This window comes from Chamaea fasciata, unplaced genomic scaffold (genome assembly GCF_029207755.1).
Source record: "Chamaea fasciata isolate MVZ Bird 193981 ecotype frontalis unplaced genomic scaffold, bChaFas1.0.hap1 SCAF_436, whole genome shotgun sequence".
NCBI lineage: Eukaryota > Metazoa > Chordata > Aves > Passeriformes > Sylviidae > Chamaea > Chamaea fasciata.
Genome location: NW_027094521.1, coordinates 1 through 15,958, shown reverse-complemented (window position 1 = coordinate 15,958; position 15,958 = coordinate 1). Strand labels below are relative to the sequence as shown.

Below are 15,958 nucleotides of genomic sequence, written 5' to 3'. Positions count from 1 at the left end.
AGAATCCCGGGAATTTGGGGTCCAGGAAAAATCCCGGGAATTTGGGATCATGGGAAAATCCCGGGGAATTTGGGCTCACTGGAGAATTCCAGGAATTTTGGGGTCCCGGGGAAATCCCGGGGAAATCCGGGATCACTGAAGGATCCCAGGAATTGTTCCCAGTTCCCTCCCAGTTTGTCCCAGTTTATCCCAGTCCATCCCAGTTCATCCCAGTTCCCTCCCAGTCCATCCCAGTTTATCCCAGTTCCATCCCAGTCTGTCCCAGTTTATCCCAGTCCATCCCAGTCCCCTCCCAGTCCATCCCAGTTTATCCCAGTTCCATCCCAGTCCATCCCAGTTTATCCCAGTCCATCCCAGTTCCCTCCCAGTCCATCCCAGTCCATCCCAGTTTATCCCAGTTCCCTCCCAGTCCATCCCAGTTTATCCCAGTCCATCCCAGTTCCATCCCAGTCCATCCCAGTTTATCCCAGTCCATCCCAGTCCCCTCCCAGTCCATCCCAGTTTATCCCAGTTCCATCCCAGTCCATCCCAGTCCCCTCCCAGTTTATCCCAGTCCATCCCAGTTCCATCCCAGTCCATCCCAGTTTATCCCAGTCCATCCCAGTCCCCTCCCAGTCCATCCCAGTTTATCCCAGTTCCATCCCAGTCCATCCCAGTCCCTCCCAGTCCATCCCAGTCCCCTCCCAGTCCTCTCCCGGTTTATCCCAGTCCATCCCAGTCTATCCCAGTTCCATCCCAGTTTATCCCAGTTCCCTCCCAGTCCCCTCCCAGTTCCCTCCCAGTCCCCTCCCAGTCCATCCCAGTCCCCTCCCAGTCCATCCCAGTCCATCCCAGTCCCCTCCCAGTCCCCTCCCGGTTTATCCCAGTTCCCTCCCAGTTCCCTCCCAGTTTATCCCAGTTCCCTCCCAGTCCCTCCCAGTTTATCCCAGTCCATCCCAGTTTATCCCAGTCCCTCCCAGTTTATCCCAGTCCCTCCCAGTCCCTCCCAGTCCCCCCCAAAGGCACAAACGGGGCCGGAAATGGAAAAAAAACAAAAGATTTTTAATCACGGGGGGGGAGGGGAAAGGGGGGCAGGGGAGTGACAGGTCCTGGCAGGGCCGTGGAAATGTCTCGGCAGGTCCTGGCAGGGCCACGGACACCCAAAGGTCCTGGCAGGGCCGTGGAAATGTCTCGGCAGGTCCTGGCAGGGCCACGGACACCCAAAGGTCCTGGCAGGGCCGTGGAAATGTCTCGGCAGGTCCTGGCAGGGCCATGAGCAGGGACAGAGACAGGGCAGGGTCCTGGCAGGACCGTGGAAATGTCTCGGCAGGTCCTGGCAGAGCCGTAAGACTGTGACAGGGGACACGGCCAGGTCCTGGCAGGGCCATGGAAATGTTCCGGCAGGTCCTGACAGGGCCATGAGCAGGGTCAGGTCCTGGCAGGGCCGTGGAAATGTCTCGGCAGGTCCTGGCAGGGCCATGGACACCCAAAGGTCCTGGCAGGGCCATGGAAATGTCTCGGCAGGTCCTGGCAGGGCCATGGGCAGCACCCAAAGGTCCTGGCAGGGCCATGGAAATGTCTCGGCAGGTCCTGGCAGGGCCATGGGCAGCACCCAAAGGTCCTGGCAGGATCACGGAAATGTCTCGGAAGGTCCTGACAGGACCGTGGGACAGTGACAGGGACAGAGCCAGGTCCTGGCAGGGCCATGGAAATGTCTGAGAAGGTCCTGGCAGGGCCATGAGCAAGGACAGGGGACACTGCCAGGTCCTGGCAGGGCCATGGAAATGTCTGAGGAGGTCCTGGCAGGAGCATGGAAATGTCTCGGCAGGTCCTGGCAGGACCATGGGACAGTGACAGGGACAGAGCCAGGTCCTGGCAGGACCGTGGGTCAGGGACAGGGCCAGGTCCTGGCAGGGCCATGGAAATGTCTCAGCAGGTCCTGACAGTGACAGTGACAGGGCCAGGTCCTGGCAGGACCGTGGAAATGTCTCGGCAGGTCCTGGCAGGTCCTGGCAGGTCCGCGGGGCACTGACAGGGCACAGGGCCAGGTCCTGGCAGGTCCGCGGGGCGCTGACAGGGCACAGGGCCAGGTCCTGGCAGGTCCGCGGGGCTCTGACAGGGCACAGGGCCAGGTCCTGGCAGGTCCGCGGGGCGCTGACAGGGCACAGGGCCAGGTCCTGGCAGCTCCGCGGGGCGCTGACAGGGCACAGGGCCAGGTCCTGGCAGCTCCGCGGGGCGCTGACAGGGCACAGGGCCAGGTCCTGGCAGGTCCGCGGGGCGCTGACAGGGCACAGGGCCAGGTCCTGGCAGGTCCGCGGGGCACTGACAGGGCACAGGGCCAGGTCCTGGCAGCTCCGGTGACGGGCTCGGGGGTCGGGGTCAGTCCATAAAGTGCCGAAAGCGCCGCGGGGGCTCCGCCGGGGCCGGGGGGGGGCCCGGAGCCCCCCAGGGACCCCCCGGGACCCCCCGGGACCCCCCGGGACCCCCGGTATTGCATTGATCCGACATTCGCTGGGTTTTGGGGACCCCCGGGGGGGATTTTGGGGGGGTCCCGGGGGGGTTTGGGGACCCCCGGGGGGATTTTGGGGACGCCCGGGGGAATTTGGGGACCCCCGGGGGGGTTTGGGGGATCCCGGGGGAATTTGGGGACCCCCGAGGGGATTTTGGGGACCCCCGGGGGGGATTTTGGGGACCCCCGGGGGAATTTGGGGACCCCCGGGGGGGTTTGGGGACGCCCGGGAGGGTTTGGGGGGTCCCGGGGGAATTTGGGGGACCCCCGAGGGGATTTTGGGGACCCCCGAGGGGATTTTGGGGACCCCCAAGGGGATTTTGGGGACCCCGGGGGGGGTTTTGGGGACCCCCGGGGGGATTTGGGGGACTCCCGGGGGGGATTTTGGGGACCCCCAAGGGGATTTTGGGGACCCCCGGGGGGGATTTTGGGGACCCCTGAGGGGATTTTGGGGACCCCGGGGGGGGTTTTGGGGTCCCGGGGGTGTCTTTGGGGGGGGTCCCGGTGGGTCCCAGGACCCCCAGGAGGTTTGGGGTGGTTTTGGGGGGTCCCTGGGTGTATTTTGGGGGTCCCTGGGTGTATTTTGGGGGTCCCGGGGGTTTTTCGGTGTCCCGGGGTGTTTTTTGGTGTCCCGCGATGGTTTTTTTGGGGTCCCGGGATGGTTTTAGGGAGTCCCGGGGTGGATTTTTGGAGTCCCGGGGGTTTTTGGGGGTCCCGGGGGTTTTTGGGTGTCCCGCGATGGTTTTTCGGGGTCCCGGGGTGTTTTTTGGGGGTCCCGGGGTGTTTTTTGGGTGTCCCAGAGTGGTTTTTTGGGGTCCCGGGGTGGTTTTTCGGTGTCCCGGGATGGTTTCTTGGGCGTCCGAGGGTGTTTTTTGGTGTCCCGGGGTGTGTTTTGGGTGTCCCAGAGTGGTTTTTGGGGGTCCCGGGGATTTTAGGGTGTCCCAGAGTGGTTTTTTCGGTGTCCCGCGATGGTTTTTCGGGGTCCCAGGGTGTTTTTGGGGTCCCGGGGTGTTTTTTGGGGGTCCCGGGGTGTTTTCCGGTGTCCCGCGATGGTTTTTCGGTGTCCCGGGGTGTTTTTTGGGGTCCCGGGGTGTTTTCCGGTGTCCCGCGATGGTTTTTCGGGGTCCCGGGGTGTGTTTTGGGTGTCCCAGAGTGGTTTTTGGGGGTCCCGGGGATTTTAGGGTGTCCCAGAGTGGTTTTTCGGTGTCCCGCGATGGTTTTTCGGGGTCCCAGGGTGTTTTTGGGGTCCCGGGGTGTTTTTTGGGGGTCCCGGGGTGTTTTCCGGTGTCCCGCGATGGTTTTTCGGTGTCCCGGGGTGTTTTTTGGGGTCCCGGGGGTTTTTCGGTGTCCCGCGATGGTTTTTTTGGGGTCCCGGGATGGTTTTAGGGAGTCCCGGGGTGGATTTTTGGAGTCCCGGGGGTTTTTGGGGGTCCCGGGGTGTGTTTTGGGGGTCCCGGGGTGTTTTCCGGTGTCCCGCGATGGTTTTTCGGTGTCCCGGGGTGTTTTTTGGGGTCCCGGGGGTTTTTCGGTGTCCCGCGATGGTTTTTTGGGGTCCCGGGATGGTTTTAGGGAGTCCCGGGGTGGATTTTTGGAGTCCCGGGGGTTTTTGGGGGTCCCGGGGTGTGTTTTGGGGGTCCCGGGGTGTTTTCCGGTGTCCCGCGATGGTTTTTCGGGGTCCCGGGGTGTTTTTTCGGGGGGTCCCGGGGCGGTTTGGGGGTCTCCGGGCGGCGCTCAGGGGCTCCCGTCGCAGTTGAGCACGTAGTAATCGTGCACGTACATGAGCACGGCGATGGGCTGGCCCAGGATCAGCGACATCCACACGGCCGCGTTCCCGTAGTGTCCCCGCAGGAACCGCGACACCAGCCACGCCAGCGGGATCTGGGGACAGCGACGTCACCGGGGTCACCCGCGGGTCACCCGGGCTGTGACACAGCCGGGCCAGCGGGATCTGGGGACAGCGACGTCACCGGGGTCACCCGCGGGTCACCCGGGCTGTGACACAGCCGGGCCGGAGGGATTTGGGGACAGCGACGTCACCGGGGTCACCCGCGGGTCACCCGGGCTGTGACACAGCCGGGCCGGAGGGATTTGGGGACAGCGACGTCACCGGGGTCACCCGCGGGTCACCTGGGCTGTGACACAGCCGGGGCAGAGGGATTTGGGGACAGCGACGTCACCGGGGTCACCCGCGGGTCACCCGGGCTGTGACACAGCCGGGCCGGAGGGATTTGGGGACAGCGACGTCACCGGTGTCACCCGCGGGTCACCCGGGCTGTGACACAGCCGGGCCAGGGGGATTTGGGGACAGCGACGTCACCGGGGTCACCCGCGGGTCACCCGGGCTGTGACACAGCCGGGCCGGAGGGATTTGGGGACAGCGACGTCACCGGGGTCACCCGCGGGTCACCCGGGCTGTGACACAGCCGGGCCGGAGGGATTTGGGGACAGCGACGTCACCGGGGTCACCCGCGGGTCACCTGGGCTGTGACACAGCCGGGGCAGAGGGATTTGGGGACAGCGACGTCACCGGGGTCACCCGCGGGTCACCCGGGCTGTGACACAGCCGGGCCGGAGGGATTTGGGGACAGCGACGTCACCGGGGTCACCCGCGGGTCACCCGGGCTGTGACACAGCCGGGCCAGGGGGATTTGGGGACAAGGGACACTCGGAAATGTCCCCTGGTGTCACCAGCCCTGTGACACCCCCAGGCCGGTTTTGGGGTGTCCCGATTTTGGGGTGTCCCTATTTTGGGGTGTCCCGGTTTTTGGGGTGTCAGGATTTTGGGGTCCCCCATTTTTGGGGTGTCGGGTTTTTTGGGTCTCCCATGTTTTGGGGTGTCGGGATTTTGGGGTGTCTCGATTTTGGGGTCCCCCATTTTTGGGGTGTCGGGTTTTTGGGGTTCCAGTTTTTTTGGGTCCCCCATTTTTGGGGTGTCGGGTTTTTGGGGTGTCAGGATTTTGGGGTCCCCCGTTTTTGGGGTGTCGGGTTTTTGGGGTGCCCCATTTTCGGGGTGCCCGTTTTTTTGGTGTCGGATTTTTGGGGTCTCCCGATTTTGGGGTCCCCCGTTTTTTCGGTGTCGGGTTTTTTTTGGTGTCGGGTTTTTGGGGTGTCCCATTTTTGGGGTGTCGGGTTTTCAGGGTGTCGGGTTTTCGGGGTGTCCCGTTTCTTTGGTGTCGGGTTTTTGGGGTGTCGGGTTTTTGGGGTGTCAGGTTTTTGGGGTGCCCCGTTTTTGGGGTGTCGGGTTTTCGGGGTGTCGGGATTTCGGGGTGTCAGTTTTCGGGGTGTCCCGTTTTTGGGGTGTCGGGTTTTCGGGGTGTCGGGTTTTCGGGGTGTCAGTTTTTGGGGTGTCCTCACCTGCGCCGCCATGCCCATGAAGGCCCAGAGCCTTTGGGGTGTCCCATTTTTGGGGTGTCGGGTTTTTGGGGTGTCGGGTTTTCGGGGTGTCGGGTTTTCAGGGTGTCGGGTTTTTGGGGTCCCCCGTTTTTTTGGTGTCGGGTTTTCGGGGTGTCGGGTTTTTGGGGTCCCCCATTTTCGGGGTGTCGGGTCTTTGGGGTGTCGGGTTTTCGGGGTGTCGGGATTTTGGGGTGTCGGGTTTTTGGAATGTCGGGATTTTGGGGTGTCGGGTTTTTGGAATGTCGGGATTTTGGGGTGTCGGGTTTTTGGGGTCCCCCGTTTTTGGGGTGTCGGGTTTTCGGGGTGTCGGGTTTTCGGGGTCTCCCGTTTTTGGGGTGTCGGGATTTCGGGGTGTCAGTTTTCGGGGTGTCCTCACCTGCGCCGCCATGCCCATGAAGGCCCAGAGCCGGAACATCCGCAGCGGGACGCTCACCAGGTACTGGGAACGGGGGGAACAGCGGGGTCACGACCCGCCTGGGGGGACCCCGAAACATTTGGGGGCTCCCCGGGGGGATGTGGGGGGCCCAGGGGGATTTTGGGGGGTTTTGTGGGATTTTGGGGTTTTTTGTGGGATTTTGGGGTTTTTTTGTGGGATTTTGGGTTTTTTTTAGTGGGATTTTTGGGATTAGTTGAAATTTGGGGTTTTTTTTGGGATCTGGGGCTCCCCAACTGGATTTTGGGATTCCCAGCAGGATTTAGGGTTTGGAATCTTGGGGTTTTTTGTGGGATTTTTGGGGTTTTTTTGTGGGATTTTTGGGGGTTTTTTGTGGGATTTTGGGGGAGTTTTGTGGGATTTTTGGGTTTTTTTTGTGGTCTTTTTGGGGTTTTTTTGTGGGATTTTGGGGTTTTTTTGTGGGATTTTGGGGTTTTTTTTGTGGGATTTTGGGGTTTTTTTGTGGGATTTTGGGTTTTTTTTTGTGGGATTTTTGGGGTTTTTTTGTGGGATTTTTGGGGTTTTTTTGTAGGATTTTTGGGGTTTTTTTGTGGGATTTTGGGGTTTTTTTTGTGGGATTTTTGGGGTTTTTTGTGGGATTTTTGGGGTTTTTTGTGGGATTTTGGGGTTTTTTTGTGGGATTTTGGGGTTTTTTGTGGGATTTTGGGATTTTTTTTTTGTGGGATTTTTGGGGTTTTTTGGATTTGGGTTTTTTGTGGATTTTGGGGGTTTTTTTGTGGGATTTTTGGGGTTTTTTTGTGGGATTTTTGGGGTTTTTTGTGGGATTTTTGGGGTTTTTTTGTGGGATTTTTGGGGTTTTTTTTGTGGGATTTTTGAATTTTTTTTGTGGGATTTTGGGGTTTTTTGTGGGATTTTTGGGGTTTTTTTTGTGGGATTTTTGGGGTTTTTTTGTGGGATTTTTGAATTTTTTTATTTTTGGGGTTTTTTTGTGGGATTTTGGGGTTTTTTTTGTGGGATTTTGGGGTTTTTTGTGGGATTTTTGGGATTTTTTTTTTTGTGGGATTTTTGGGGTTTTTTTGTGGGATTTTGGGGTTTTTTGTGGGATTTTTGGGGTTTTTTTGTGGATTTTGGGGTTTTTTGTGGGATTTTGGGTTTTTTTTTGTGGGATTTTGGGGGTTTTTTGTGGGATTTTTGGGGGGTTTTTTGTGGGATTTTGGGTTTTTTTGTGGGATTTTGGGGTTTTTTTGTGGGATTTTGGGGTTTTTTTGTGGGATTTTTTGGGTTTTTTTTGTGGGATTTTTGGGGTTTTTTGTGGGATTTTGGGGTTTTTTATGGGATTTTTGGGGTTTTTTTGTGGGATTTTGGGGTTTTTTTGTGGGATTTTGGGGTTTTTTGTGGGATTTTTTGGGGGTTTTTTTGTGGGATTTTTGTTTTTTTTTTGTGGGATTTTTGGGGTTTTTTTGTGGGATTTTTGGGGTTTTTTTTGTGGGATTTTGGGGGTTTTTTTCTGAGATTTTGGGGGTTTTTTGTGGGATTTTGGGGTTTTTTTGTGGGATTTTTGGGGGTTTTTTTTTGTGGGATTTTTTGGGGTTTTTTGTGGGATTTTTGGGGGTTTTTTTGTGGGATTTTGGGGTTTTTTTTGGGGGATTTGGGGTTTTTTGGGGGATTTTGGGGTTTTTTTTGTGGATTTTTTGGGGTTTTTTGTGGGATTTCTGGGGTTTTTTTGTGGGATTTTTGGGAGTTTTTGTGGGATTTTTGGGGTTTTTTTTGTGGGATTTTTGGGGTTTTTTGTGGGATTTTGGGGGTTTTTTTGTGGGATTTTGGGGGTTTTTTGTGGATTTTTGGGGGTTTTTTGTGGGATTTTGGGGTTTTTTGTGGGATTTTTTGGGGTTTTTTTGTGGGATTTTGGGTTTTTTTTGTGGGATTTTGGGGTTTTTTTGTGGGATTTGGGGTTTTTTTGTGGGATTTTGGGGTTTTTTGTGGGATTTTGGGGTTTTTTGTGGGATTTTTGGGTTTTTTTGTGGGATTTTTGGGGTTTTTTGTGGGATTTTTGGGGGTTTTTTTGTGGGATTTTGGGGTTTTTTTTTGTGGGATTTTTGGGGTTTTTTGTGGGATTTTTGGGGGTTTTTTTGTGGGATTTTTGGGGTTTTTTTTGTGGATTTTTGGGGTTTTTTGTGGGATTTTTGGGGTTTTTTGTGGGATTTTTGGGGTTTTTTGTGGGATTTTTGGGTTTTTTTTGTGGGATTTTGGGTTTTTTTGTGGGATTTTTGGGGTTTTTTTGTGGGATTTTTGGGGTTTTTTTTGTGGGATTTTTGGAGTTTTTTTGTGGGATTTTGGGTTTTTTTTGTGGGATTTTTGGGGTTTTTTTGTGGGATTTTTGGGGTTTTTTTGTGGGATTTTTGGGGTTTTTTTTGTGGGATTTTTGGGGTTTTTTGTGGGATTTTTGGGGTTTTTTGTGGGATTTTTGGGTTTTTTGTGGGATTTTTGGGTTTTTTTTGTGGGATTTGGGGTTTTTTTGTGGGATTTTGGGGGTTTTTGTGGGATTTTTGGGGTTTTTTGTGGGATTTTTGGGGTTTTTTTTGTGGATTTTTGGGGGTTTTTTTGTGGGATTTTTGGGGTTTCTTGTGGGATTTTTGGGGTTTTTTTTGTGGATTTTGGGGTTTTTTTGTGGGATTTTTGGGGTTTTTTTTGGTGGGATTTTTGGGGTTTTTTGTGGGATTTTGGGATTCCCAGGGGGATTTTGGGATTCCCGGGGGATTTTGGGGTTTTTTCGTGGGATTTTGGGGTCCCCTGACCTCGTGGAAGAAGGCGGAGGCCAGGAACACCGGCCGTCTGCGCCGTCCACTTGCTGACCCCCCTCTTCAGCATCGGCTTGTAGAAGTGCCTGGGGAGCCCCAAAAATCACCCCAAAATCAACTCACGGGACCCCAAAAAACGGGGGGGAGGCACAAAAAAAACTGAAATCCCGCCCAAAACCCTGAAATCCCCCCAAAAAACCCGAAATCTCCCCGAAAAACCCGAAATCCCCCCGAAAAAAACCCCAAAAATCCCCCCAAAAATCGCCCTCAATAAAGCAGAAATCCCCCCTCCGAACCCCAAAATTCCTCCCCCCCAAAAACCCCCAAACCCCCTCGAAAAACCCTGAAATTCCCCCAAAAAAATAAAATCCCAGAAATTCCTCCAAAAAAATCCCAGAAGTTCCCCGAAAAAACCCTGAAATTCCCCCCAAAATTCCCCCCAAAATTCACACACAGGCACCGAAAAACTGGGGGGCCCAAAAACCCCAAAAACGCCCCAAAAAACGCCCCAAAAATTCCCCTCAAAAAACCAGAAATCCCCCTCCAAACCCCAAAATTCCTCCCCCCAAAAAAACCCCCAAATCCCCCCAAAAAACCCTGAAATTCCCCCCCAAAATATCCCAGAAATCCCCCCAAAAAACCCAGAAATTCCAAAAAAAACCCCAAAAACTCCCCCCCCCAAAAAAACCCCAAATCCCCCGAAAAAACCCTGAAATTCTTCCCCAAAAAACCCAGAAATTCCAAAAAAAATCCCAGAAATTCCTCAAAAATCCCCAAAAATTTCCCCCCAAAATCCCCCAATTTCCTCACACGAACCCCCCAAAAATGGGGGGATCCAAAAAAACCCCCAAAGTCCCCCCAAAAATCCCAAAATCCTCCTCAAAAAAACCCAAATCCCCCCGAAAAAAACCCTGAAATTCCCCCCAAAATCTCCCCCAAAACCCCAAATTCCTCAAAAATTTCCCGAATTCCTCCCAAACCCCCAAATTTCTCCTTAACCCCCTCAAAAACCCCCCAAAATCCCCTCCCCAAAAACCCCCAAATTCCTCCAAAATTCACCCAAAAAATCCCCCCCAAAACCCCAAAGTTGCTCCCGAATCCCCTCCCAAAGTTTCCCCCAAATTCCTCCCAAACCCAAAAATCTCCCCTCAGAAACGCCAAATTCTCCAAATTCCCCAAATTCCCCCAAATTTTTTCCCAAAATCTCCCCCAAATTCCTCAAAAAAAACCCCAAATTTCCCCCAAAATCTCCCCAAAATTCCCCCAAATTCCTCCAAAAAACCCCAAATTTCCCCCCAAATTCCCCCAAATTCCTCCAAAGAAACCCCAAATTTCCCCCAAAATCGCCCCAAAATTCCCCCCAAAATCCTTCAAAAAAACCCAAAATTTCCCTCAAAATCTCCCCAAAATTCCCCCAAATTCCTCCAAAAAAACCCCAAATTTCCCCGAAAAATCTCCCCAAAATTCCCCCAAATTCCTCCAAAAAAACCCCAAATTTCCCCCAAAATCTCCCCAAAATTCCTCCAAAAAACCCCCAAATTTCCCCCAAAATCTCCCCCAAATTCCCCCAAATTCCTCCAAAAAAACCCCAAATTTTCCCCAAAATCTCCCCAAATTCCCCTCAAATTCCCCCCCAAAAACCCCAAATTCCTCCCAAATTCCCCCAAAATTCTCCCTCAAATCCCCCCAAACCCCAAATTCCTCCCAAATCCACCCAAAAAAACCCCCCCCAAACCCCAAAATTTCTCTCCAATCCCCCCCCCCCCAAATCCCCGAAAATTCCCCCCGATTTTCCCCAAAATCCCCCGAATTTCCCCCAAAATCCCCACCTGAGGCACCACTTGTGCACGGGGATGTTCCAGTTCTGCCAGAAGTAGGTGACGGATTCCGAATTCCTGGGGGAGGGGGCGGGGCAAAAAACGGGGGCTCAGGGACCCCAAAATCCACCTCGAAATGCCCCAAAACCCCAAATTCCAAAAAAAAAAACTCCCCAAAAACCCAAAATTCGCAAAAATTCACCCCTAAACACCCCAAAACCCAAAATTCCAAAAAAACCTCCCCAAAAACCCAAAATTCGCAAAAATTCACCCCTAAACACCCCAAAACCCCCAAATTCCCCCAAAATTCCCCAAAATTCACCCCTAAAGACCCCAAAACTCCAAAATTCCAAAAAAACCTCCCCAAAAACCCCAAAATTCCCCCAAAATTCACCCCTAAAGACCCAAAGCCCCAAAATTCCCCCAAAATTCACCCCTAAAGACCCCAAACCCCCAAAATTCCAAAAAAAACCTCCCCAAAAACCCCAAAATTCCAAAAAATTCACCCCTAAAGACCCCAAAACCCAAAATTCCAAAAAAACCTCCCCAAAACCCCAAAATTCGCAAAAATTCACCCCTAAAGACCCCAAAACTCCAAAATTCCAAAAAACCTCCCCAAAAACCCCAAAATTCCCCCAAAATTCACCCCTAAAGACCCAAAGCCCCAAAATTCCCCCAAAATTCACCCCTAAAGACCCCAAACCCCCAAAATTCCAAAAAAAACCTCCCCAAAAACCCCAAAATTCCAAAAAATTCACCCCTAAAGACCCCAAAACCCAAAATTCCAAAAAAACCTCCCCAAAACCCCAAAATTCGCAAAAATTCACCCCTAAAGACCCCAAAACCCCAAAATTCCAAAAAAAACCTCCCCAAAAACCCAAAATTCCAAAAAATTCACCCTAAAGACCCCAAAACCCAAAATTCCAAAAAAACCTCCCCAAAAACCCAAAATTCGCAAAAATTCACCCCTAAAGACCCCAAAACCCAAAATTCCAAAAAAAACCTCCCCAAAAACCCAAAATTCGCAAAAATTCACCCCTAAAGACCCCAAAACCCAAAATTCCAAAAAAAAACCTCCCCAAAAACCCAAAATTCCAAAAAATTCACCCCTAAAGACCCCAAAACCCAAAATTCCAAAAAAAACCTCCCCAAAACCCCCAAATTCCCCCAAAATTCACCCCTAAACACCCCAAAACCCCAAAATTCCAAAAAAAACCTCCCCAAAAACCCCAAAATTCCCCAAAATTCACCCCTAAACACCCCAAAACCCAAAATTCGCAAAAATTCACCCCTAAACACCCCAAAAGCCCAAAATTCCCCCAAAATTCCCCAAAATTCACCCCTAAACACCCCAAAACTCCAAAATTCCAAAAAAATTCACCCCTAAAGACCCCAAAACCCCAAAATTCAAAAAAAAACCTCCCCAAAAACCCCAAATTCCCCCAAAATTCACCCCTAAACACCCCAAAACCCCAAAATTCCCCAAAAAAACCCAAAAAATTTCCAAAAAACCCCCAAAATTTTCTCAAAAATCCCAAATTTCCCAAAATCCCCAAAAATCTCTCAAATTCTCCCAAAATTCCCAAAATTTACCCCCAAATCTCCTTCAAACTCCAAATTACCCCCAAAATCCTTCCTCAACACCCCCAAAAAATCCCCCAAAAAACCCAAAAAACCCCCCAAAAATTCCCCAAATTTTCCCCAAAATTCCCCAAAAATGCAAAACTTCCGGATTTTCCCAAAATCGCCGTTTTTCGCCCCAAAACGCACCACCAGTCGCGGTAGAACTCCCTGTCCCCGAACTGCAGCAGCTCGGCCACCACGTTCAGAGCTGCCAAACCCCCCAAAATTCCCCCCAAAAAATCCCAAAAAATTCCCCAAAATTCCCCAAAAATGCAAAATTTCGGATTTTCCCAAAATCGCCGTTTTTTTCGCCCCAAAACGCACCACCAGTCGCGGTAGAACTCCCTGTCCCCGAACTGCAGCAGCTCGGCCGCCGCGTTCAGAGCCCCAAACCCCCCAAAAAACCCCCAAAATTCCCCCAAAAATTCCCCAAATTTCCTCCCAAAAACCCCAAATTTCCGGATTTTCCCAAAATCGCCGTTTTTTCGCCCCAAAAACGCACCACCAGTCGCGGTAGAACTCCCTGTCCCCGAACTGCAGCAGCTCGGCCACCGCGTTCAGACACGAGTGGAAGAACCAGTAGAAGAAAATCAGCCAGATCAGGTGGTTGGGCACCTGCGGGGGGGGTTTTGGGGGAAAAAATGGCGATTTTGGGGTTTTTTGGTGGAAAAAATGGGAATTTTGGGGTTTTTTGGGGGGGAAAAGGGATTTTGGGGGGGAGAAAAATGGGATTTTTGGGGGAAATGGGGGTTTGGGGGGAAAATGGGGGATTTTTTTTGGGGGGAAAAATGGGATTTTTGGGGCTTTTTTTGGGGGAAAAAAACGGCGATTTTGGGGGTTTTTGGTGGAAAAAATGGGAATTTTGGGGTTTTTTTTGGGGAAAAAAGGGATTTTTTGGGGGGGAGAAAAATGGGATTTTGGGGGGAAATGGGGGTTTTGGGGGAAAAAGGGATTTGGGGAAAAAAATGGGGGATTTTTTGGGGGGAAAATGGGATTTTTGGGGCTTTTTTGGGGGGAAAAAAGGATTTTTGGGGGGTTTTGGGGGAAAAATTGGGGGAAAAGATTTTTTTTGGGGAGAAAAATGGGGTTTTGGGGGATTTGGGGGGAAAACGGGGGTTTGGGGGGTTTTTGGGCAGAAAAAGGATTTTTTGGGGGATTTTGGGGAGAAAATGGGATTTTTGGGGCTTTTTTGGGGGGGGAAGGATTTTTTGGGGGTTTTTGGGGGAAAAATTGGGGATTTTGGGATTTTTTTTTGGGAAAAAGGGATTTTTTTTGTGGGGAGAAAGGGATTTTTTGGGGGGGTTTGGGGAAAAAAAAAGGATTTTTTTGGGGAAAAAGGGGATTTTTAGATCTTTTTTGGGGAAAAAAAATAGATTTTTGGGGGATATGGGGAAAAAAACCCACGGGGTTTTTTGTGGGATTTTTTGGGGGGGAAAATGGGATTTTTGGGGAAAAAAGGGGGGATTTGGGTGAAAAAAAGGCGATTTTGGGGCTTTTTGGGGAAGAAATGGGGTTTTTTTGGGGGGAAAAAAGGGATTTTTGGGGTTTGGGGGGAAAACCACGTTTTTTTGGTGGGATTTTTTGGGGGGAAAAATGGGGGTTTGGGGAAAAAAAATGGTTTTGGGGGGGATTTGGGGGAAAAAAGGGTTTTTTTGGGGAAACCAAAAGGGGGAGTCGGGTGTTTTTGAGGGGATTTTTGGGGGTCAGAGGGAGAATTTTGGGAGGATTTGGGGTTTGGAGGGGATTTTTGGGAGGATTTGGGTTTTTTTGGGGGGTTTGGGGGAATTCTGGAGGGATTTGGGGGAAATTTGGGGTTTTTTGGGGGTTTGGGGGGATTTTTGGGGATTTTTGGGGGGAATTTGGGGTTTTTGGGGGGATTTTTGGGGGGAATTTGGGGTTTTTTGGGGGGTTTGGGGGGATTTTTGGGGATTTTTGGAGGATTTGGGTTTTTGGGGGGGGTTTGGGGGAATTCTGGAGGGATTTGGGCGAAATTTGGGTTTTTTTTGGGGGGATTTTTGGGGAATTCTGGAGGGATTTGGGGGAAATTTGGGGTTTTTTGGGGGGTTTGGGGGGATTTTTGGGGATTTTTGGGGGGAATTTGGGGTTTTTTGGGGGTTTGGGGGGATTTTTGGGGATTTTTGGGGGAATTTGGGGTTTTTTGGGGGGTTGGGGGGATTTTTGGGGGGAATTTGGGGGAAATTTGGGGCTTTTTGGGGGTTTGGGGGGATTTTTGGGGATTTTTGGGGGGAATTTGGGGTTTTTGGGGGGTTTGGGGGGATTTTTGGGATTTTTGGGGGGAATTGGGGGTTTCGGGGGGATTTTGGGGGTGAGGGGTTTGGGGCAGGGGGTTTTGGGGTGTTTTTTGGGGGATTTTTTTGGAATTTTGGGGGCCTTGAACTCACAGCCAGCTTCAGGAGTCGCTCGATGATCCGGGAATAATCCATGTCCTGGGGAATGGGGAAAAAAAAACGAGTTTTGGGGGATTTGGGGGTTTTTGGGGAAAATTTGGGGGTTTTTGGAGGGATTTGGGGGAATTTGGGGGAGATTTTGGGGGAAATTTGGGGTTTTTTGAGGGGAATTTGGGGAGAATTTGGGGGAGATTTTGGGAGGAATTTGAGGATTTTTGGGGGGAATTTGGAGGAATTTGGGGGAGATTTTGGGGGAAATTTGGGGTTTTTGGGGAGAATTTAGAGGAATTTGGGGGAGATTTTGGGGGAAATTTGGGGGTTTTTTTGAGGAATTTGGGGGAAATTTGGGGAGATTTTTCGGCGGAAATTTGGGGTTTTTTTTGAGGAATTTTGGGGGAATTTTGGGGAGATTTTGGGGGAAATTTGGGGGTTTTTTAGGGGGAATTTGGGGGGAATTTTGGGGAGATTTTTGGGGAAATTTGGGTTTTTTTTGGGAAGAATTTGGGGGGAATTTGGGGGAGATTTTAGGGGAAATTTGGGGTTTTTTGGGGGGAATTTGGGGGGATTTTGGGGAAATTTGGGGTTTTTGGGGGGGAATTTGGGAGTTTTTGGGGGGAATTTGTGTTTTTTGGGGGGAATTTGGGTTTTTTTTCGGGGAAATTTGGGTTTTTTGGTGGGAATTTGGGGTTTTTTTGGGGGAATTTGGGGGTTTTTAGGTGGGAATCTGGGGAGGGGGCTCACCCGAAAAGGTTTCATGGAATTCTGGATCGTGGGAACCATCCACTGCAAAAAAAAACCCGGAGGTCCTGAGGAGGGAAACCCCCAAAAAAAACCCCAAATTCCCCCTCAAAACCCCCCAAAATTCCCCCAAACCCCAAATTCCTTCTCAAACCCCCCAAAAATTCCCTCAAACCCCCCAAATCCCTCCAAATTTTCCCCCAAATCCCCCCATAACCCTCCCAAAATTCCCCCAAACCTCCAAATTCCTCCCAAAATTCCCCCAGAACCAAAAATTCCCCCCCCAAACCCCCCTTCAA

The 15,958-nt window shown here is 51.7% G+C and overlaps 1 protein-coding gene and 1 long non-coding RNA gene across 2 annotated transcripts; both read right to left on the bottom strand.

The window, feature by feature from the left end:
- Positions 1-1,020: 1,020 nt before the first annotated feature.
- Positions 1,021-12,729, bottom strand: LOC136305480 (cornifin-A-like). Its single transcript, XM_066208725.1, has 5 exons — positions 12,661-12,729; positions 10,903-10,968; positions 9,071-9,159; positions 5,843-6,320; positions 1,021-4,366 (listed from the first exon to the last, which is right to left on the bottom strand). The coding sequence occupies exons 3-5, from the start codon at positions 9,141-9,143 to the stop codon at positions 4,294-4,296; spliced, it is 624 nt and encodes a 207-aa protein (XP_066064822.1). The 5' UTR covers positions 9,144-9,159; positions 10,903-10,968; positions 12,661-12,729; the 3' UTR covers positions 1,021-4,293.
- Positions 12,730-12,810: 81 nt separating this feature from the next.
- LOC136305481 (uncharacterized) lies at positions 12,811-15,737 on the bottom strand. Its single transcript, XR_010725361.1, has 3 exons — positions 15,663-15,737; positions 14,916-14,960; positions 12,811-13,128 (listed from the first exon to the last, which is right to left on the bottom strand). It is a non-coding gene; the product is annotated as an uncharacterized lncRNA (long non-coding RNA).
- Between the last annotated feature and the right edge of the window lie 221 nt (positions 15,738-15,958).

Excerpts from the sequence above, each read along its gene's own strand:
- LOC136305480 (XM_066208725.1), bottom strand. The coding sequence starts at position 9,143 with ATGCTGAAGAGGGGGGTCAGCAAGTGGACGGCGCAGACGGCCGGTGTT. Across the intron at positions 6,321-9,070 it reads CCTCCGCCTTCTTCCACGAG|TACCTGGTGAGCGTCCCGCT; the intron begins GTCAGGGGACCC and ends CCCCGTTCCCAG. Across the intron at positions 4,367-5,842 it reads TCATGGGCATGGCGGCGCAG|ATCCCGCTGGCGTGGCTGGT; the intron begins GTGAGGACACCC and ends CGCTGTCCCCAG.